Source organism: Syngnathus acus, chromosome 16 (genome assembly GCF_901709675.1).
Source record: "Syngnathus acus chromosome 16, fSynAcu1.2, whole genome shotgun sequence".
NCBI classification, from domain to species: Eukaryota; Metazoa; Chordata; class Actinopteri; order Syngnathiformes; family Syngnathidae; genus Syngnathus; species Syngnathus acus.
This window is the reverse complement of record NC_051101.1, coordinates 11,418,039-11,439,821: the sequence shown is the minus strand read 5'-3', so window position 1 is coordinate 11,439,821 and position 21,783 is coordinate 11,418,039. Positions and strand designations below refer to the sequence as shown.

Here is a 21,783-nt window from a genome sequence, read left to right as displayed (position 1 = left end):
TTGACCTTCAGACGAGTGACTCAAAAGTTGGCATGCGATCAGTGCGGATATCAGCATAACAAATCAAGCTCCGTCGGTCTGCTATGACAACATCTTGGCATCTATTAGAAAAACTACTGCTTCGAAGACTTGCTTTCATAATGTTTATTTCATTTACCAGCTCTACTAAAGTCATTTTCATGAAGCGCTCATGACCATCGCAGTGCTTAAGTGAAGCTCCTCAACATTGGCACTAAGATGCTACAAGATGATGCCAAAGCATAAATTGAAAGAAATTATAAATAGAGGATTCTTCCAGCAAAAAAAGAGGGTAGCCCCCCCAAAGAAAATCCACAAATAGGTCAATTCATGCCAACCAATAAATGTATGTCATTGTTTTTTTATTTTTAATTATACTACTATTAATGCCTAAAGACTAACATCGCATGTTATAGGTCGTCGGTTAATTAATAGGGAGCATAAAACTGCTTTTTTCGGGGATTTCTTGACACCATCGACCTTCTCCCAATGTCCGCTAGATGTCGCTGTTCTGCTTGCGTCGCGCACACGTACACGCGCATACACACACACGCAGACGCAGATACAAATGCAAGCACACGGGTCGCAGAAGTTTCAACTGTTTTTACGCATGCGCAGGTGAGGCTGTTTGTCCAGTTTCGCTGGTTTGACTTTCACCAGTGAGCTCAGAGCCGAGTTTGCGCTTCTCATGTGGTGCTTTTGAAGCTCGTCGATCCGCGGGGGGTGCTCCCATACCGGCCCAGATGCGCGAGACTTCCCCCCCCCCCCTCCCCGGAGCGTGTGACTAAGGGTTCCTACTGGGGAGTCACGGTGAGATTTTTTTCCACCCCCCTGTGTGTCAGCGGGTAAACGTCAAGGAAGAAGGCGGCAGGTGCACCCGGGAAAGGACAGGGCAAAGCGGGAAGGAAGTGGCGGAGGTGGAGGGCGGCCCTCGCGGGGAGGAAATCAACTGGTTGGCTTCTTCCATTAGCATGCGTGTCGAGTCCCCACGTCCTGCCTGAGCCGCCGAGTCTCCTCCTGCGCCTGCCGACCGAGTGACTCCTCGGCCCGGTGGAGGGAGGACGCGGAGCCGACGGGACTCTTCCCCCTTTACCACGACCCACTTCCGTTCCGTTCTGTCACGGAAGGAAGAATGATGGGCTTTTTGCGTCGGACGTTCAGCCGCCGCTCGAGAAGCCGCTTCCAGGCGAGGGATGGGGACGAGCGGGACGGTACGACCGGAGGAGGGAACCCCCTGCTCATGGCCCACCAGCAGCAGGTCGTCCACGCGCCCGCCGTGGTCACCGGGGGGGCGGCTGTCCACATACCGGCTGCTGGGAACGCGAAGACCGCCATCACCTGCCGGGTTCTGCTGCTGGACGGCTCGGATGTCAGCGTGGATTTGTCCGTGAGTAGCTCCACAGTGGAGCGTTGGTCCCACTGATAAGAATTTTTGTTAACTTTTAAATGACTTTTTTTTTGGTCACAGACAGATGATTAGCTAGACAAAAGACATTATGCACCGAATTGACCCGAAAATTATTTACTATACATAATTTATCTTTGTTCGTCTATCTATGCCACCGATGTATGATGACAGGGAGAACAATGAAATACTGCCACGCTATTGTTTGAGCAGGCTGTCACGTCAAACACGAGCAAAAAAAACAACAACGATGGATGAATTTCATTAAAACTGAATTCAATTAGATGTAATTTGTCTCAAAAATGTCGCCCCTTATCTTGTTTACATCTTGCATAACATGACAATTTTTGTCCCAATCTTAAATCTCACTTCACCTGCCAATAACGAAAGTAAGACTGTGCCACTGCTGTGTTGACATATGAATCAGTCACGGAACAAGTTTGAAAGGGCCTTAACAAACATTGGCTTCATCCACTACTTGACCCACTTGTAGATTGCACCAAACTATGACCCCAGATTGTGACCGCAACCACAGATTCTTCGAGACTATTTGTATAACCGAACATTGTGTCAGCGATGTCGTACTTATTGTCATTTCGGCCATGATGTGGTTAGTTAGGGTTGGCTTCAATGGAGGCTGGTTGATACTGCGTTGGCCTGTAACGTATTGCACAATCTGTTTTCCGAAGTAACTGCAAATGTTAAAAAAGATCAAAAACCCTGTTTTGAATTGTGGGACAAACGCCACCGTGCTTTATATCATTTCGGAACTCCCCTCATCTTCCCTTCTTGTGTGCCGTCTTTTTTTTTTTTTCTTTTTACTCGCCCTCTTGCTCATCGCCACTTTCTCTCCTCCTCCCTCCATCCTCTATTCCCCGACTCCCTGATCTTATTTGGTGTCACACACGTACAAGTGTGTGTGGGTGAGACAGTGTGTGGGTATGCGTGCGTAAGTGCCTTTTTGCTAAGATGGTTTCATTTTGAAGGTTGTGTGCGCGTCACCTCCCGCCGCGTCTGCGTGTGTGTGTGTGTGTGTGTGTGTGTCCAGCTGGGACTCGCAACAACAACATGTAGGTTCTAACAAATAATGCAAAGTGACACATGGCTCATCAGAGCGTCGGCTTAGTCACAAATGCTTTGCAACAAGTTTGTTCATGTCCTCAAGCTTCCCTGGAGGCTGCGCGCAGGTGAGCCCAGCCAAAAAAAAAAAACTCATTAGACATTTGGGAGTTCTACACGGCAGGCAAATTTTGGCCCACTATTGCCGCTTCAATAGGATCCATTTTGTAACTCAAATAACCCTGTACAGAATGAGTTTCTGCTTTAACTCATTCACTGCCATTGACGACTATACACGTCAAACATCTATTGGTTGCCCCCCCCCCCTCCCCCCCCAATCATGTCCCCAATCCTTTAATAGCTCCGATTTCCTCACACACTCACCAGGAAGTTTGGATTGGTTATCAGGATCCAAAGTACAAGGCTGTCATCTTTTTACACACGCAGTGAACCTCCCCTACTGAAGATACCCTAACTCACATAAAAAAATTAAAGATCAGGTTACTCAACACTCACAAAACCCCTTTAGGGAAAAAAACAACAACACTTTTTTGTTCTTCTGTTGTAGAGCAAAAGCAAAGGCCAGGACCTTTTTGACCAAATCATGTATCACATAGATCTGGTGGAGGCGGATTACTTTGGACTGCAGTACATGGACACCGACCAAGTCTCGGTGAGTCCTCCACACGCACGTCAATAACCTCGTTTTGGTTTTTTTTGCTTATTCTCGCTCGCTGCTTCTTTCAGCACTGGTTGGACATGTCCAAACAAATCAAGAAACAGATCAGAGGTGAGTTCATGACTCCGTTATCAAATGTGGACGAGGTGATTAGTATTAGGAGCCGTACCCTTGTTTGCTCTCCACAGAAAATTCAATTCAAGAGCTTCTGTAATTGACACAAATAGTGGCCGAGGGGGCTTATTTACTCACTCGAAGATAGCAACGGGAGGCAGCAACAAGCTGAACCGTGATTGGTTGTTAGGCTGTGCAGGATTTCCTAATGGCCATTCAGTGTGCTTGGAAAAAAAATGTTGATCAATTGTCTTATTTCTTTTCAGATGGTTCGCCATTCCGACTCTTCTTCCGAGTGAAATTTTACTCATCAGAGCCAAATAACCTGCGTGAGGAATTCACAAGGTAAGAAAAAAAAAAATCTCCTTTGGCCTGAGCCTGATGATGATAATGATGAGTAGGAGATCCAGAAGGGACGCGAGGCTAATTACTTTGTTGCCATGGGAAGATTGGGATTCAAAAAGAAAAATCCAAATAGCCTTACTGGAGCAAAGCGTGGTCATAATGTATTTTATGTTATGTTTTTAATTTTTTATTTTTATTTACATGTGCCGCAGGTATCTGTTTGTGCTGCAGCTTCGACAGGACATTTTGTCTGGCAAGTAAGTCTGTTATCAGTGCTAACATGTTTGTTTTATCTATGCAGACCACTCAATATTTTGCCTTGCACACCAAAATTAGCTTCACTTTTCATTTAGCTAAGCTAATTAGCTTGAAAACATCTTGAAATATACATTTTATTTATATTCTTTTATGTCAAGGAAACAACAATGCCCTCTTTTTACTAAACAATACTCGACACAATATTTTGTATAAACAAAGATACTGATATGCTGAGTCAGCATAATCTTGTAGCGCTGCTACAATCGCTATTTTCTTACAAGTGAACACGGGAGACCTTTGACCTCATTTTTTATGTTAGTGATTCTTTTGCGTTCAATACGCTATGATTTCCCACAGTGGCGCAGACCGCCTCAGGCGCTGACAGTTTTCTAATTTCTCTTATTTAGTAGTACTATTTATTTACGAGGCTTTGTGGGACTTGTAGATCTTCTTAGACACACACAGACACACGCACACGCACACACACACACACACACACACACACACGGGTGTGTTGGCCATCTCTATGTTCCGGCTCTATCTGGGCCATAGATCCCCCGAGTGCAGCTCTATTCTAACACTCAAGATCAGGATCTGAAGAGGTGATTATTTTGGGAAAAGGGTTGCTTCTCATTTTTATACACACGCACACACACACATTGTATTTGACTCGGCGAGTGTGTGTCAAGCAGTCCCACTGAAAGCAGCTCGGTCTCACCCCCCCTCCCTTTTTTTTTTCTTCTCCTCTCTTCAGATTGAAATGTCCATACGATGTCTCAGTAGAGCTGGCCGCCTATTGTTTGCAAAGTGAGTAAACTTCACCTCCAAGATGATTTTCTTTCTTTTCATTTCGTTGAGACAATATTTGGAAAGAAATGGAATTTGTCATTTTTCATAGGGGGAAAAAAAAAAAAAAGATGGTGTTTGTTGTTTGCTTTAATAGCTTTTCACAAGACATTATTCTGAAAATGATTTTTACTCCCAAAACAATGTTTGTAGTACATGCTTGAAATAAAAAGTGATTGTGAGGCACATCAGATGCAATTTTGTTCCTTTTCCGTATTTCCAGGCGAGCTAGGGGACTGCGATCCCTTGGATCACTCCCCCGAGCTGGTCTCGGAATTCCGCTTCACTCCCAAGCAGAGCGAGGCCATGGAGGCGGACATCTTCAGCAGGTGGCTGGATCTCAGGTGAGAACTTGCCGCCGTCGCCTCGACCTCTTCCGCTCATTCAGTCAGTTAGCCGGCCGGCCGACCTCTCGTCGGTCTGCGTGAAGGATTAAGAGGGGATTAATCCTCGGAGGGTCTTGATTGATTCCGGGGCTGTATTTAACCCAGCGGCGGGTCTGATGGCTCCCATCTCGGATTAGATTACATATGCTGTGCTTTCACTGAACCCGCTGGGCCACGCAAGGACAAAGCAGGACACCAATCATCAGCGCATTTGAATTTTTTCTTTTTTTCTTTTCAGGGGGAAGAGTCCAACTCAAGCCGAGATCTCCTTCCTCAACAAATGCAAGTGGCTGGAGCTCTACGGCGTCGATATGCATTTTGTTAAGGTGTGTTTTTATTTCTTTATTTATTACACATCGCTGTGAATTCTTGAGTGCTGAATTCATCATCATCATCATCAGGGGAGAGACGGTTGTGACTACGCACTTGGTCTCACTCCTACTGGCATCTTGGTGTTTGAGGGATCCAATAAAATCGGGCTCTTCTTTTGGTAAGACGTTTTGAAGTATCTCCATGTGTATGTGTGTGCGTTGAAAGAGCTAAGCAAAATGTCAAGCATTTATCCGGGGTGCCCCTTGCTGCTTTTCCCACTCGGCTGTTACAGTGATTTAAATATCGAGACATTTGAAGAAGTGGCCATGTTTTTAAGTCGGATTTTGGCAAAGTTGATCTTCACGTGGGTGTTGAATGAAATTGTACGTACAAGTTTCAAACTCGTTTCACCGCAAAGGGAACAAATCACGTCGCGGACCACAGATAGCGAAGAACCTCGCACCTGCCGATTTGCACATCCAAAGTAAACAAACAACTCAACGGAGCGTGGCCGGAGCGCTCGCGCGGTAACACAATGGCTGCGCGGCTTTGATTGTGTTTTTTTAACACAGCGGAGAACACAATAATGCACCACATTTTATTTGTGTGCTTTTGTTGATGTTCTACTTTTACAAGATGTCCCAAAAATCACTTAACTACAGGCAAATGTTGAAAAATAAAATATATTGACAAAGATTTCATGTAGTAATTAACTGTGATTTAATGCTCAATTTTTTAAAAATAATTTAATTAATTAAAAAAAGATAATTATTTTATATATATAAATTTTAAAATAATTTTGATTAATTAATGCTTAATGTTCAAGATTGGGTATATTTTTTGCATTTCCTAATTGTGTAAATTTGGTTTTAACTAAAATATGCACAATATGCTATTCAGGCCCAAAATCACACGTCTGGACTTCAAAAAGAGTCGACTCACTCTGGTGGTGGTAGAAGATGACGATCAGGTTTGCGTACAACACATGCAAAGATGAGGTCAATGTTGGCTGGACTTCAATTTTTTTTTTTTTTTTAATTCCACTATGAAGGGCCGAGAGCAGGAGCACACGTTTGTGTTCCAGCTGGACAGCGCCAAGAGTTGCAAGCACGTGTGGAAGTGCGCGGTGGAGAGCCACGCCTTCTTCCGGCTACGCCAGCCCACCACTGGCAAGCCGGGCCGGAGCGACTTCACTCGACTGGGCTCTCGCTTCCGATTCAGGTAGCGCTGTTTCTAAGTCAAAATCCCCCCTTGAGAATATATTGAGTATAAAAAATGTAATTACATATAAAAAAAAATCTCATAAAGAAAGAATAATGCAAGTAAGCCAGCAGTAAGAAACAAACCAAATAATGTTGCCGTTGTCTATGGTTACTTCGTATCTATGGTTACGTAGAGGTGTTCCTATGGCGACCGAGATATGCCCTTCATATTGTTTTTTTCCTTCTCACTTTTTATTAAAGCAAATACTCTCACTTGATGGACACTTCCTGTTTTTTTTTTTTCTTTCTCAGCTTCACAAAGGTGCTCACTAGTCAGCAGGCAACAACATCGATTGATAAAGTCTTTTAAATGAAGTAATTGGCACTTAAGCGGAAATGTTTTTAATGAAGCTATATTCTATCCTTAAATGACAAGACGTTCTAATTCAATTTGCGCTCCGATAGCTTTTCCGATGTGTTGAGCTGTCGCTGCAATAACAAGCAAAATATTCATAATTTGGTTCCCAGTGGTAAAACGGAGTACCAGGCGACTCACGGAAGCCGCCTGAGGAGAGCCAGCACCTTCGAGAGGCGGCCGAGCAAACGATACCCCTCCCGCACGCAGTCGCTGGGCAAAGGTGAGTCTTATCTGCACACGCAATTATGTACAGTACATGTAACCCGGCGGATTAGAAGAACCTGCTACACGCCTGCTTTTCACACGCCTCTATGAGTCACATTTTTCCCTCCCAATTCCCAATTCCTGGAAAACACAGCTTTTTTTTTTTTGTAGAATGTTTCGGTACATGGCCACCAATTATATTTCACTCTTCTCTACCTAGCTCGGTTCTAATTAGTTTTTCAAACGTGCGTTAGATCTCATTCTAATGTGGATATAATCAAATGTCTGCCTGTATAATCATAATCCCCGACAATAGTTTTGAACAAAGAAGAGCTAATCAGTGGCTTTGTGCGAACAAGCCGCTTCCCATTATCACCTCTCGCACTAGCTGATAATTGACCTTGATATCTTCAAGAAACTAACCTGGCATTCCCAAAAGCTTTCCACTTTGAGTGGCACATCCTTTAACCTCCATTCCATCCGACATATTGTTGACACATCAATGAGAAAACACAGTGACGCACTTGTTCCTTGCCAACAATGTGTGTGTGTGTACGTGTGTGTGCGTTATCCTTATAGTCTCTGCCATTTCTCCAGCCAAGCCTCCACGCATCAGGTAACACCAAAAACCCTACATACGTGTTATTTTATGGACGTATACTTAATATGCATTCGGGCCATTTATCGTTCAAACAGCCTAGCGGGCATAAATGGCGCCAATTTTCTATGGGCTCCTCGTAAATGAGCATTAAAAGCTTGTCGTATAACAAGTGATGACCTTGAATGTTTTGAAAGTTGTATTTTTGTTTCAAGACAAAACATGGTTTGTTTAGCCTGAACAAGCACGGATGACAATACGACCTGGTAATATGTCCGGCTCTGTATGGAGTTACTGAGGACCTTCGTTGCAGATTAAGCTAGACGTGACCAGGATCTTTTGGAAACATACAAAATTAGTCGGGATTGTGAATCGCATTGGTCTTAACTCCACATGAAATTAAAGTATTAAAGTTAATCTGCCATCGCTGATTGTTGTCATTCTTTCTCTGCCTTCATGCCAGCCCTGATCCCAGCCTACATGCAGTGAGTGACCTCAGATGACCTACTTACACACAGACACAACACAGACACACACATATGCACACACATTCATAGCATGCAAAAGTCTGGCTTGGTCTGTGCGCAACAACATTTAATTTTGGTCGTCCCTTCAATCCCTTCCAGTACCAACACAACATCCCGATGGCGGGTCATGAGGCATGGCGCCCGTCCCACCCTGCCTACACACCCTCCGTTTACCTGCAGCCCGCCGGACACACGGCGCCGCACAGGTAGGTCAGGCGTGGCGACTTCCGTCAAACAAGAGGGTTCCGTCAAGAGGGTGTAATGAATTTTTAATATTCCTAATATAATTTAAATGAACACATTAAACCAAATTTAATATAAATTATTTTATAGTTTTTTAAAAATATTTATTTCTTCATTATTTCAACCAATTTAATGAGATAAATATGCAAAAAAGATTCAAATGTGTACGTAAAAACCAAAAGTAAAGTTGACGTCAAATTGTTTGTGTTTTCATCTCATTTCATGTCATGCATCTCATGGGTCTGTGTGTGTACTTGCTATGTGTGTCCTTGTGTACGTGCACGTGTGTTCAGGCCTTCCGTCGGGGCCTCTTCCCCGTCGACCAGTCCCGTGTCCAGTCACCCCGTCGTCCCAGAACGAACCAGCAGCTTGCACTACGCACCCATCATCAGTGTCGTTCACAAGGACAAGGTCATGACTACACTTTGACCTCTATTTGACTTTGGACTTACACAGACTGCCCTTTCACCACCCCCCCCAAAAAAAAACAAAAAAAGCGAGAACCTCCCTCATCATCATCATCGTCCATTATTCATCACATCTCCACATTGCGTGTCCAGTCGACACCTCTTGAATGTAACATGAGTCATGATATTAGCTTAGTTTTCTTGTGAATGGTTCATTTATGTCCAATAATATCATTTGTTGCTATGGTCTTAAGAAAGAGCCTGCTTCTTATACTTTATATAGCAGGTGTGGGAAACATATGGCTCGTGGGCTGTGTGCGGCCCAGGAGAGCATTTGCTCCGGCCCGGCCAAAAAATGTCAGAGTCCCAAAAAGTTTTATTCTTAAAAAAAACATATTTAACATTGTGATACTGACATGTTGTGCAGTTTGAATATCAGCACCTCAAAACAGTTGCAACTGTTCCTAATTAATGGTGCGCATGGCATATTTGGAGAATTATTAAATTTAAAAAAAAACATTTTACATGGCACATCATAAGCAAAGGTTCCCTACCGCTGTTTTACATTTGACAGTTTTCAATCTTTGTTCGCTTGCAGGAAGCAATTATGTGACGAAGCGTTTAAATGATGTTATTTCCCAAAGGTCACAAGGAACCAAACATGTATGCTGCATCATTTGCTACTGCTTTATGCTTTACAGTTCACCGTGAAGTCATGAATGACAGTTATCAATTCACCAAAAGTTGTTTACATACTTAATTTGTGGCTTAATGAATGGCTTTTTGCCTTATTGCTAATAAAATAGAGAAATGTGAATGATTTTTATTTTTGTTCTGTATATTTGTAAAGGAAAAACCTACAATGGGAATAATTAAGATTTTACTGGAATAAATAGGAATGAAATTTAATGTTATGGAGTGAGAATTTTATGATGTGGAATTAGGTTGTAGGGTGGGAAAAAAAATTATAGGCAGGAGTGATTGCTTTTGATGTGCCGTGTCGTCCTCAGCTTCCCTCTGAGCGGTCCCGCCTCCGACCATCAGCTCAGCGTGGAAGAGAACGAGACGTCGTATTCGGGAAAGGTCCACCGCCGTCACCGGCGCCACACGCACAGCCAGGACACGCTCTGCCACACACACAACAAAAGCAGTGAGTAAAATGAACAATCGAGTTACCGATCCAATTTCCTCTTTCGCCTTTTCATGCACTAAGCCTCTATCGGGGGATAGAAAAAGTTTACACACCCCTTAGTTGAAATCATTTCAACCATGTTTTTTTTTCTTTTTTTTGAAGAGTGTCGAGCTTCACCCTGTCACAGAGACGAGTTGGACATGTCTCCGTCGTTCTGCAAGCCGGTGGAATCAGACAGCGAATGTCCTGCCTGGCCCTCACTCTGCATCAACATGGACAACAAGGTCAGACACATTTCCGCACGCTGACTTTCTTTCTCCACTGACAAGATGAGACGTTTCCGGTCTGATTTCACTCCCCCCCCCCCTCCTTCTCGTCTGCAGGCAGAAGAGAAGCAGCTCTCTGAAAAATCTCTCCACCCCTCGACCGCCTCCTCCCCGGCCCTGCTTCGAGACCACCTCAAGTGTAACATTCTGAAGGCCCAGATGGAGGCGGCTTTCAGGGTTGGTAGCATATACATGATCTCCGGCTTATTTGCATATTTGCATCCCTTTTTTTTGTGTGTGTGCCTCCGCCACCAAATAGAAGGACGGTTCAGTGAGTCCAAGAGGAATGAACTCCCATGTGACTCTCAAGGACAGGCAAGTTCTATTCATCCTCTTCCCTCTCGCTTTCTTTCTCTATGCTTGTTCCCACTTAGAAAAAAAAAGACGCTTCAGCATGGGCGTACTTACTTTTGAATGAGCCTACTTTTTTCTGATTGGTTAGATACTTTATATAATCACAAGGACGTTACAATAGATGAAGAATTCTGTGTAGAATTGATTTTGGAAGAAATAATTCATTTCATTTTATTATTTTGAACAAATACGAAACTATCTTGTCAACAGGTATCAGAACTCCTCTCAAGATTCATCTGCGTCCAGTTTGCCTGCAGACAAAATGTCCCCAAGACCGGATGGCCGTTTTACGTCCGATAGTCTTCATCCTAATTCGGGCTCGTGCACCAACCGCAGAAAACGTCTTGTCAGACAGTTCAGCTTGTGAGTTCGCAACACACACACACGCGTCACTCGTAGTCTCTCAATCTTTTTTTTTTTTTTTAATTCCTTTTCTTGCTCCTCAGTAACCATGAAGATGAAGACAACCTCCCAGAAGCTCTTGCAGCCATCTCCTTCGAAAGCACAGCCAAGTCGGGCTCCACGACTTCACTGGACAAACAGATCCAGCCCTCCATTTACCCACAGGTAACACACACATGCGAGTTAAACGAACTTCATTTGAACGTTTGAGAATCGTCTTTGTGCGTATGCGTCCGTGTGCATTCCAGGTGGACTATGTGCCAAAACTGGAAGTGGCTAGTCCATGCTGTGTGTCCCCTTTGCCTTCTCCCCACCGCTCTCCTTCGTGCTACTGTAGTCCCCTCCCTCACTTGGTCCCTTACCTTGCAGCCCACCATGACAGGTAACACTTTGATTCTGTCATTTCCTTTCTGGACACTTTGTGTTGGACCCGCAGATGTGTAGAAACCCTTTGAGGGTTTAGTTAATAGTCTTGTCGTTTGTACTATTTGTCCTCACATGTTGGATAATTCGTTGTGCAATGTTGGAACAAGCATGGCACGCTGTGTATTTCTAGTAATGGCTTTCTCACAACCGTTTATTCTTTATTCTTGGGAAGAAAAGAAATAATAATGTGAACTGCGTCTGACAGGAGTTATGAAACGCGTAATTATGGCTGCATGATACTGCCCTCTAGTGGCCAAGTAACAGATACACTAGAAGGGAACCCAGTGAACTTATACTGTCGTCTAGTGGCAAAGTAACATACACCAGAAGGAAACCAAGTGATGCCTTAACTGTCGAATTCTTTAGCTTCTTTTTGTGTTCTTACAATAAACACAATATGTGTGTGTGTGTGTAGTGGAGAAGAAGTGAAGCTGGACCGAGAGAAGATCCTGAGGGCCCTCTTGATGACTGAGCTCTGAGAGCGTGTCCCTTGACGCCCTGATGTGGAAGCCGAAGACCCAAAAGCGTCGGGCGCAACTCCACATTTATGCATTTTAGTTTCTTTCATATTTTGCATTATGAATCCATAATGGGAAAATATCAGTATTTATTGTGTATTGACGGTAGAGTCCACACCCACATTCAAATGTTAGGTTGAAAAAAAAATCTTTCAAAACTCTTTCCACCATGAATGTAAACACAGGAAGTAAAAATAACTGGTTGCACAAGTGTACACACCCTCCTATAACTGGATTTAGAATGAACACGTGGCGTTCGAATTCATGTTATCCGGGAGTCGGCACACACCTACACACATTTATTTTTTATGTCACATAAAACTGGTATTTGAACAGGGGTGTGTCGACTTTTTATCGCCACTGTATTTGCACAGAGGTCGTTATGTTATATTTGCTGAAAAAGTTTGTACTTGCCCAACTGACACTAGAGACTGTATATAAATGTAAAAGAGGGAATCCAAAGAGGATTTAAGCAGCAGATGGGACTGGTGCTGCCTGCATGAAGGTAACAGTGTTGAGATTTTTGTCGGGTATTTTTCAACAACTTGAATGTAACTTTGAACGTATGCATCCAGCTAAAGATTTGTCTACCGCTCCATGGACAAAAGTATTGGGACACCTAGCTATCACACCGCTATATTTGTTCCTGTTTGTCCCAATGACTTCTTTAAACTAATCCAAGCATGCCTTTTTTCGAATGAACCTCACTTTCCGGACTGGAGTACAGTCAACAAAAATAACCGACAACTCATAAAAGAACTTTCCAAACTTGTTCCAGCTTTTTAATCGTTTTAGGATTTCACAGTACTTTCCAATATCTTGGTGGATAATTTAAATCACGAGGAATCGAAGAACAAGCCTTTTTGTGCAGAATGTGTTGCATGCTCTTTTAAGCAACAAAGTGTTAACTTGTTCCTTTACATGTTTTTTCTTCTCTCAGAGAGACAAATGTATTGCATTATTTGTTGTTTTGTTGATTAGGAAATTGAAGGAATAAATTATTAACTTGGAGTGTTTTATAATCGTTTTTTGTCCACTAGGGGGAGACATTTGCCCCGCTAGCAGATGAGTATGCTGTACTAAACGATAAATACAGTACATTTCGTGGTAACATAGAGCATGGGTGTCCAAACTATGGCGCGCGGGCCAATTTATAAATAGAATAAAATATGGCCCGCACTTCAACTCTTGCCTGAGTGTATTGCATTTTCAAATTTTAACACCAGAGAGAGCTAGTTCTACTACGACTGTTGAACAAGGCATTTGCTCCACCCCAAAAAAAAAGAAGAAGAAATGTACCCCGAGATATGAAGGAAACATGGCAGAACCAAACAAGCGAAAGTTAGAAAGTGAGTATCACTGCTCCCACAAAGTGCAAATGTGCAATGCCGTACTCAATTTAGGTGAGTAAGATATATTCCGCAGTACGCGTATTTTAATAAGCATTTGGAAGAAATATTACAAAATAAATATATTTGCAACCAAATGAATACATTTGCATTACCATCCATATTGTCATATAGTATACATGTGCAGCCGCTCACGTCACATCACATCAGGGTGCTCCAAACAAAAGACACGTCATCATATTTTTAAAAAGAGCGTAGGAACCTGTGTTTTGTGTCACATGGGAATGTGGATCAGCCTCGCCCTGCATGCTTGCATCTGTGTGAGTGTGTGTGTCCTACCCGCCCTGCAAGGGAATGCTGCCCTTATAAAGAAAGAAAGAAAAAATCAACTGATTCAGCAGCCCCCCACACCTGTATGTCAGGTATATCAAGCAGTGACTCACGCCCTAATTGCTGTGTTGTGATGATTAGATGCGGTTTACTAAAGAATGGTGTACTTTGCATGACAAGCCAACAGCCATCCATGAAGGCACCAGCTGGGAAAAAACAAATGCTGGCTTGAAAGATCTAATATGTCCATCCATCAATTTCTTTTGATTATCTATGCAGTGGAGATAAGAGTCAGCATGAGAGTTTCAAGCAGGCAGGGTGGGGTGCGCACTAATATTAAATTACAACCATAGCAAATCTGCCCAGAGGGGTTGTGACATGCTTTTTGTCTGCTTTCCTTCTTTCTTCCCCTTTTCCTGTTCTCGCTATTCTTCCTCTCTGTCGGAAAAAGAGACACCACTAGAATATGTGTAAGTGTGTGTAATCACCGTTGACCGTGTGAGGGAGTTCCCGCTCTCGCCTCGGGGCCTTTTGTGTTGTCATCCTTTCTTATATACAAACAATGCTAGACAGAATGGTGCAAATGTCATAATACGTTTATTTTTCAGCAGGACCTTCCAGTCCTGCTACATACACAAAACAAGTTCACAATGTAAATGGATTCAATGGGCATCTAAGGTTTGTGTTTATTTCGCAGCCTTTGGTTGGAGAAATGTCGAATAAGATTTGCTGGCTTCACTCCGTAAGATGAGATCGTGACGAGAGTCCACTCGGAGCTATTCGCTAAGGTTACAAACAACTGGAGCTTTGCTTTAATCTCCAACAAAAGGCACAAGAACATTGGCAACAAATGTACATATATGTAGGCACATGAGTCACTGAGAACAAGAGTGGGTTCGCTCCTTTTTTGGTCATTTTTAAGATAAGTGCAGAAATGAATGGCGAAAATGCATATTTGTTAGATACAAAGTCAAATGGAGTTAGCCCAATCTCGTTCTCAGCATTAATGAAGCTTTAGAGCGACTCACAGAGTAACATAACATAAACCGGCATTCAAACATATGTATGTGCCGTTAGAATAAGTATTGATTAGCAGTGCATTGGTATCGGCCCCTTGTGTAAACATCGGAAGGTTTGATTGTTAACTGTTCTTCATGCACTCAAACGTCCAAATCCAATACAATGTGTAGTGGAGGTGAAGTAAAACGTATCGCATGGATCAGAAACAGATGAGCGATCAAAACATGGGCTGGAAGGAGTGGGAGGGCCAGATTGAAAATTAAAAAAAGAAAAAATCATTTTCAGTGTGGCCCAAATGCTGCTTTGTCAAAATATAACATATATTCATTCATTCAAGACACACACACACACACATACGCACACACACATTGTCTCTCTTCACAGAGAACGTTGAAACATTGAGCTCTCTTGCTACAAAGTCATTTTTTTTACTACTTTGGCTAGCAAATATATAATAGTGATTATTCAAAAAATGTAACACAAAAAAAAAAAAAATTCTACAAAGCTTTTGTAAAAGATACACATTGTGCAATAAAAGATTTTTTTTTTGGGCCAAAGCCATACGTAGTATAAAATATAATAGTGGCTGTTTTTGGAAGATATAAATAAAACTACTTGAAAAAAGCTAATACGTGGTTGCGGCTTAGAGCAGCTGGCTCAGGTCCAGATAGTGTCCGCTGTGTTTGCTCATCAAAGTTGGGAGGGACACCATGGGAGGCTCGCCGTTACCCGGTTGGCCCATCAGGCTGCTGTTTAGGACGGAGACCGGCTCCACGGCAGTCTGGAGCGACACAGATGAGAAATTTCACAAATGAATTATTTTATATATTTTTTTGTGTTCAGCTTTATTTTGAAATTACAAATGGCTCCCTGCAGATTCTCCCTTCTACTCAACTTTTTGAATATCCCATCTGAGTTGCACAACGTGAGTGACGGGATGAATCGACACCGGGAGGATGACATACAAAAGGCCACGCAAACCCCGAAATAAAAACACCAGCTTTTAGTGTATTAAGCACATTTCTGGTTATCTGCATTCGACGCTGACAAGAACTCCACGGCTACAAGTCGAAGCAAGCAGGGGAGACTCAGGGAGAGGAGACAGGATAAACTCGTTTGCGAGCCTCCGGGCGAACGCGGCGTGTCTGACAACACACACCCTCGACGCGAGGAGATTCGTATTTGGATTCTATTGAAGCATTTTATTTACCTGATAGCCCTGCACTGCGTTAATGAGGTCCTTGCTGTTGTAGGTCAGACCCGGCATGCGCATCAACCCCCCGGGCGAGGAGAGGACGTTGGGGGAGGGGAAGAAGCCCACAGTATTGGGAGAGCCAGGTGGGCTGTGGGAGAAAAAAAAAAAAGACAGGTTGTTATCTGTATATTGGAAAGTGTGTTTATTAGCTAAACAGTGGTAGCGCAGAACGACAACCTCGCTTCTCGCCCACGTTAAGCAGGTTCCAATACCATAAAGTTGAGTTATTAGCTACCTTTGCCCGAGGTCACACCCGAAATACCAGACGACACTTCTTGCTTTGACAAGGTGGAGCGAAGCCTTAAATAATTCATGTTGCTTTTCGGGGAAATATGTGATATCCGTGAAAAATGGTAACTGCACCAAAGGCGTCCACAACAATTATAATAAGTGATTCATCCATAAGTAAAATTATTATTATTTTGATTTAACACAATCTCCTTACCTGGGATAGTAGGCCGCGTAGTTCATATATAGCTGCGCCGTGGACGGGTAGTAGGCATGCCCCGGGAGGAGGGGGCGAGGACCTAGCAACACCTGACCGAGCGGCGGGTAGAGCGCGGCGGCGGCCTCGGGGGTTAGGACAGGCGGATTGGGGGTGAAGGAGTAGGACGGCGGAGATAAACCTGGAGCAGCGACGGCAGAAACAAAAGCCGGCTTGAAGCGCGTTGACACAAAAGACGTGATTGTGCAGTGTGTTCGCCGTCGAGGAGATGCGCTCATGCACGCTTGCAAACAATGATCACATTCACTTCACTGGACACACAAGTGTTTTATGTCGACACAATGTGTGCCACGTTGTTGTCAAAATGAAGAGCAGTTTGCTTTTTTTGTTTTTCTTAATTGGTGGAAAGGTGAAGTGGGTGACCGTGGTTTGCAATTGTCAGCCTCCTTGGAATTAACTTGTGCTCTACTTTCCCCAAATCAAGCAAACTTTTCTAACCACACTAGTTAAATGAGTAAAAAAAGAAATACAACTTTTGTAATTTTGTATTGATTTGAATCCTTTCCCTTCCCAAAATTGGTATTTGCCCCCCCCCGGCATTATATTTGTCTATATGGAACAGGAACTAGCTAGTTAACTTGCTAGTCATAAAAGTTAAGACTTGTCCCAACATGACCTCAATTCTGTCTACAGTTTGCGATGTGTCTGTGATCATTAACTTATCATAATAAGTGTGAGTGAAAGGCTTTTAAAAGCACGCTCATTTCCATCACCTGTCGTGTTAAGCTCCGCCCTCCATTTTTCGTGACTTAATGAGGCGAGCCCAATAGGTGTGCCACCCTTCTCCGCAACCAAGACTAACTGGTAAGACGAGGGATTTAAAACGCAAACCACAATTGACCCCTCCTAAATGTTTTTATGCAACCCTCATTTAAGCATCGCTAGGAACAAAAAGTGAAAGGGAATGTAACAAACATGCATTTGGTGTGAATTTCGATTCGGGTCCAAATTGAAAGAGTAACATTTGGGCATGCAATCAAGTAAATCACACTAAATCATTAAGAGGCACCACACACACACACACACACAGTTGTGAATCTCCTGGTCGGACCAGTATGTCCAGTCCACAGGTCTAGATTGAAGAAAAAAACCAGCAACCCTGCCCCCACCCAACGGCAGGAGCCCACCTACCCCCGCAAGGCCCGAAGCACCCCAGCTCCCAGCAGCACTTACGTCTGGACTTACATGGCGGCGGGCTGAGCCCTGTCCCACTCCTGTTCCGGTTGTGTGTGTGTGTGTGCGTGTGCGAGAGCGAGCCTCCCATCAGCACCAGGCCCATTTCCTCGGCGCTGCAGGGGAACACCTCCACGTAGCGGCTGTTGGGGCCGTGCTGGGCGCACATCACGTGCTTGTGGAGTTGCTGCGAGGCTGAAAGCGCTCGCTCTGCCGACGTCATCTGGATAAAGCAGTCGCCGGATGGGCGACCCTGAAAATTCAAAAATTCCAATTAGAAACCGGGACTTCCCCCCCTTTAACCTCTGAGTTTCCCGATGATCTATTTTTAGCTTCCTGTTTCAGAATTTTCCAACGAGCTCGCCCGTACCTGCTGATTGAGGACCATGTGAACGCCATGCGGTCGGACGTCGTTGGTGAAGTCGCCCAAGAAGGTGAGAATATCTTCGATGCTGGCCGAGTAAGGCAAACCCCGCAGCCTCAGGCAGTCCCTCACGAGGATGGGAGGGGGCAGGAGAGACATTGCGGGCAACACTGATAGCAAAGGGGCGGGGGCTACGGAGATCAGCGGGGCCGACGAGTAGCGGTTCAGCACCTAGAGCACAAAATGGGATTGCAGGAAATTTTTTTTTATCTGGAAGTCAATAAAAACCCAAGACTGAATGAACAGAGGACAAAGGAGAACTTACTACAGTTACTGTGTAAAAGTAAACAAACCCACCCTACTTTAGTGCTTTTAGCAAATAATTAAGGAGTGGGGGAGGGGGGTCACACTCCCATATGCAGGATCTCCTCATTTAAAAGTACCTGTTGGACTTCTGCTGCAGTACTCTTGAATAACTCAATATATCTCCTCCCAAGGATCTCCTTGTGTTTCCCGAGCGCACACTGGGCATGTTCATCACAGGCGAACAGCACAAAAGCGTCGCCGGTAGGTCGGCCGTCCGGGTAGCGCACGAATAGAATGCCGTCCCTCCCTCCGCTGACGGGACACGTGTCTTTGAGGTCGTCTTCTGGCGAGAAGAAGGCCAGCACCTGCTCGTGCGTGGCCGTGAAGGGAAGGCCTCGCATCCTCACGATGATTTGGTCCTCGCGGGATAAGAAGATGGCGACTTCGTTGGAGGTACCTGGCACGGAGACACAAGATGGATGATTGTCCAATCGGTAATCTCCGTTGACCAATATGCGAGTCCATTGATTGTTAGTCTCACCTCCTGCTATCTTCAGGAAGTCTTCTCCAGTTGCTTTGTAAACCTGCAATGAAAAGACGGTCCGTTATAAAATGATATGACGAGAGGTTAGGTGAAGTTTTTTTTTGTTTTGTTTACGACCTCAATGTATCTGTTGCCCATATGATGCTTGTGTCGTTGCAGCGCCAGGTCTCGATGTTCTTCGCTGACGAAACGAACGAGGGCCTCGCCGTTCCTCCTCCCCTGAGCGTTGAGGCACAGCGCGGCCCCGCCTCTGCGTGACATCACACAAGATCCCGTCAGACACGTTTTGGGCTTTTCTTCAATTCACGGTGACGTACTCACTTGGCAATATTGAGTCCGCTGAAGAAACGGGCAATGTCCTGGTCGGAGGATTGCCATGGCAACCCTCTGGCTCGGATTATTGTGCTGTCACTCACTTTCTCCATTTTACTGCTGCAAACATACGTTCAAGGTGAAGTGCTTGTGCTTCAAAAGGAAGTCTATAAAATGAAGAGTAGAAAATGACTTACCACGTACCCGACTCAAACTTCTCATTAACTCTTTCCGGGTTTGAGAATGTATGAACTGCGATTAAAAAGTCACGGTGATAAAAAAAGGAAATCATAAAAACAATATCAGAACCTTTCACTTTTTTTTCTTTCATTGTGTGCTACTCACGTAGTGGCTCAGAAAGCAGACCGAGGACAATTTGGGCCATCATCCGGACCTGCTGCACGGCTACTTCTGGAGGCAACGGGACCGATGGATCCAGCATTCCCAGCATAGCAGGTGATTCCATAGGTATGCTTAAAGCTGAACACCATGTCAGTTAAGAAAAAGAATCTCGTGAGAAATGGCGAGAGGAGGCTGAAGTTGTTTCCTGTTCCTGCGTGTGTGTGCGCCTGCTCGTTAAACACACACTTTAACGAGGTGTTCATCATTTGCATTTCAGAATTTCAATTCCCGACTCAAACTCCCAGTGGCTCGTCGGTAGCCATAAGCAAAGGCCAAAGAATAACAAATTCGAAAAGGATACACTCCACCATGGTGTTGACATCCAAAGTACTGAGGTCAGAGGGGAAGTGCGTTTTGAATTCTTTACGGAGGTCAAAGAAGGAGTAGAAACAGTCCGGGACCAGGATGTTCTGGAGAACGAAGACATAAGCCTTGTTATAACTTGTTTATAAAAACATTAGTACGCTATAGGTGTCATAATACAAACTGGTAGTTTTTAGTACTACTCACTCGTAATTTAAAAGTCACTGGTCGGGTAATATCGATATATACTTCTTTTTATTTTCATATAGTAGTGGAGTGAAAACATTAGCAATGATGTCAGTAGCGACTAACTGATTTGGATGACATTTACTGTCGGCACCTTAACCGGCTTCTGTTTTTTTTTTTTAATTTGTGGGAAAAAGTGTTGTGCTAAAACGCGGTATGCGCATGGGTGTGTTGCTGTCGTCAAGTCGTCTTAAGTACATCTGCGCTGAGCGACTTCAAGCAGGAACAATGATTTGCGGCTTCGTGTGTGTGTGCTGGGGAAAAAAAAAAAAAAAAGTTTCCTGCCCAAAGGAGTGAGCGAGTGAGCATCCGCCCTGGCTGTGGGGCGTTCACCTACCCAGCCCGCTCACCTTGCTGGCGGCCTCGGGGTGAATCACTTGACGGATGTGGAGCTGCCCGTCGGTACATAAACACACTGACGTGCCCGCACCTGCGCTGTTCACCTCATTCGTCAGTTGGAGATGAAACTGCGGAGCGTTTTGAAAAAGAAATGAATTCTGGCGTGGATAATGACAATGGCCGCCATTGCGCCCGTTGTAGTAAATATTACCGTATTTAAAGCCGTCTCCAGGCTCTTTGCTGTAAATACACAATCTGCCCCGGATACGTTTTCTTCTTCCACGTGCTCCTCCACCACATCCCCCTCGTTTTTTTCATCCGTCAATTCTGACACTTCAGGCTTAATCAGCAGCTCGTTCACCTTGCCCAACTTTGCAAAAACATGGAAACCACGTTGATTGTGAAACAAAGCAATGCAAAGTTTTACATGGATGCAAAATGATCCAATTTTAGATCATAACTAAATACTAAACTAAAATAGTCGTGTCGACGACAGTAAACATGGGAATCCGTAAAGACTGAATTGTTACGTATAGTATTACGACACTGTTATTACATAAGAGTAATACAAATGTATTTCAACTAAAAATATTCATTATTGGCTATCTCATGTGCAAGTCTTCCATCTCATACTAATTAAAAATTTAAGCCATTAGAATCTAGTGACTTCATTTACAAGCATATAGCGCTGAAATATTATAGAGGCTTTGAATGTTTACCTTTTTGTTGTTGACATCCACCTGCTGCCATATCAGCCTCGCTAACTCATTCTCGTCGGAGCCAAGCAGCTCCCCGCTGGCGCCAGATGTGGCGGCGCACAGCACCACCAAATAATCTACCTGCGCCGTCATTCGAGGACCGTCGAAAGTAAATAAATCTGCGAGCTCCACACTTAGTTCAAATAGGAACAAACACCTTTGACACTTGGGCGCAAAAAGGTGACCTCCGTGTATCCTCCCGACTTCGTCGGCGTGGTGAATTTGTTTATTTTGATGATTTCATGTGAAGCCCGCCCGAAGCCACCATCGCGAAGCAATGGCCGAACGTCGTTTTTGTAGTCAAGCGACTACCTGTGTCGATCACGTGACGTTTTTACCTGCCGCCTCCCTCCCTACTACCGTGACGTGGCAGACGACGACACAGAATGTTTTCATTT

At 44.1% G+C, this 21,783-nt stretch overlaps 2 protein-coding genes and 1 long non-coding RNA gene across 5 annotated transcripts; 1 reads left to right on the top strand and 2 right to left on the bottom strand.

Annotated features, from left to right (window-relative positions):
- The first annotated feature begins 621 nt into the window (after window positions 1–621).
- Window positions 622–13,190, top strand: epb41l4b (erythrocyte membrane protein band 4.1 like 4B). Its single transcript, XM_037274295.1, has 23 exons — window positions 622–1,405; window positions 3,051–3,155; window positions 3,230–3,272; window positions 3,542–3,620; window positions 3,833–3,877; window positions 4,633–4,685; window positions 4,948–5,068; window positions 5,349–5,436; window positions 5,512–5,600; window positions 6,323–6,392; window positions 6,474–6,643; window positions 7,153–7,262; window positions 7,826–7,862; window positions 8,308–8,329; window positions 8,471–8,577; window positions 10,032–10,171; window positions 10,316–10,437; window positions 10,537–10,656; window positions 10,739–10,794; window positions 11,044–11,196; window positions 11,280–11,400; window positions 11,484–11,617; window positions 12,077–13,190. Exons 1-23 carry the CDS (start codon window positions 1,151–1,153, stop codon window positions 12,138–12,140), a joined length of 2,304 nt encoding a protein of 767 aa, XP_037130190.1. The 5' UTR covers window positions 622–1,150; the 3' UTR covers window positions 12,141–13,190.
- LOC119136325 lies at window positions 9,296–10,535 on the bottom strand. The gene is made up of 2 exons (XR_005100697.1): window positions 10,290–10,535; window positions 9,296–10,148 (listed from the first exon to the last, which is right to left on the bottom strand). It is a non-coding gene; the product is annotated as an uncharacterized LOC119136325 (long non-coding RNA).
- A 1,246-nt stretch (window positions 13,191–14,436) lies between the features above and the next one.
- esrp1 (epithelial splicing regulatory protein 1) lies at window positions 14,437–21,679 on the bottom strand. Of its 3 annotated transcripts, none has more exons than XM_037274298.1 (15): window positions 21,347–21,679; window positions 20,839–20,997; window positions 20,639–20,755; window positions 20,041–20,149; window positions 19,683–19,817; window positions 19,535–19,589; window positions 19,347–19,454; window positions 19,143–19,275; window positions 19,023–19,065; window positions 18,619–18,938; window positions 18,182–18,406; window positions 17,812–18,064; window positions 16,579–16,759; window positions 16,089–16,221; window positions 14,437–15,659 (listed from the first exon to the last, which is right to left on the bottom strand). In XM_037274298.1, exons 1-15 carry the CDS (start codon window positions 21,476–21,478, stop codon window positions 15,522–15,524), a joined length of 2,241 nt encoding a protein of 746 aa, XP_037130193.1. In that variant the 5' UTR covers window positions 21,479–21,679; the 3' UTR covers window positions 14,437–15,521. The 3 variants fall into 3 exon arrangements, with proteins under 3 accessions (XP_037130193.1, XP_037130191.1, XP_037130194.1); XM_037274296.1 differs by having other exon boundaries at window positions 19,347–19,457; window positions 21,347–21,678; XM_037274299.1 differs by having other exon boundaries at window positions 17,824–18,064; window positions 19,347–19,457; window positions 21,347–21,678.
- Window positions 21,680–21,783: the final 104 nt, after the last annotated feature.

Coding starts and splice junctions, on each gene's coding strand:
- epb41l4b (XM_037274295.1), top strand. CDS start 1,151: ATGATGGGCTTTTTGCGTCGGACGTTCAGCCGCCGCTCGAGAAGCCGC. Junction 4,686..4,947: donor GGCCGCCTATTGTTTGCAAA/GTGAGTAAACTT, acceptor CCGTATTTCCAG/GCGAGCTAGGGGACTGCGAT. Junction 5,437..5,511: donor TCGATATGCATTTTGTTAAG/GTGTGTTTTTAT, acceptor CATCATCATCAG/GGGAGAGACGGTTGTGACTA.
- esrp1 (XM_037274296.1), bottom strand. CDS start 21,478: ATGACGGCGCAGGTAGATTATTTGGTGGTGCTGTGCGCCGCCACATCT. Junction 19,590..19,682: donor TCTGCTTTCTGAGCCACTAC/GTGAGTAGCACA, acceptor TTTTAATCGCAG/TTCATACATTCTCAAACCCG. Junction 19,276..19,346: donor AGCGGACTCAATATTGCCAA/GTGAGTACGTCA, acceptor GATGTCACGCAG/AGGCGGGGCCGCGCTGTGCC.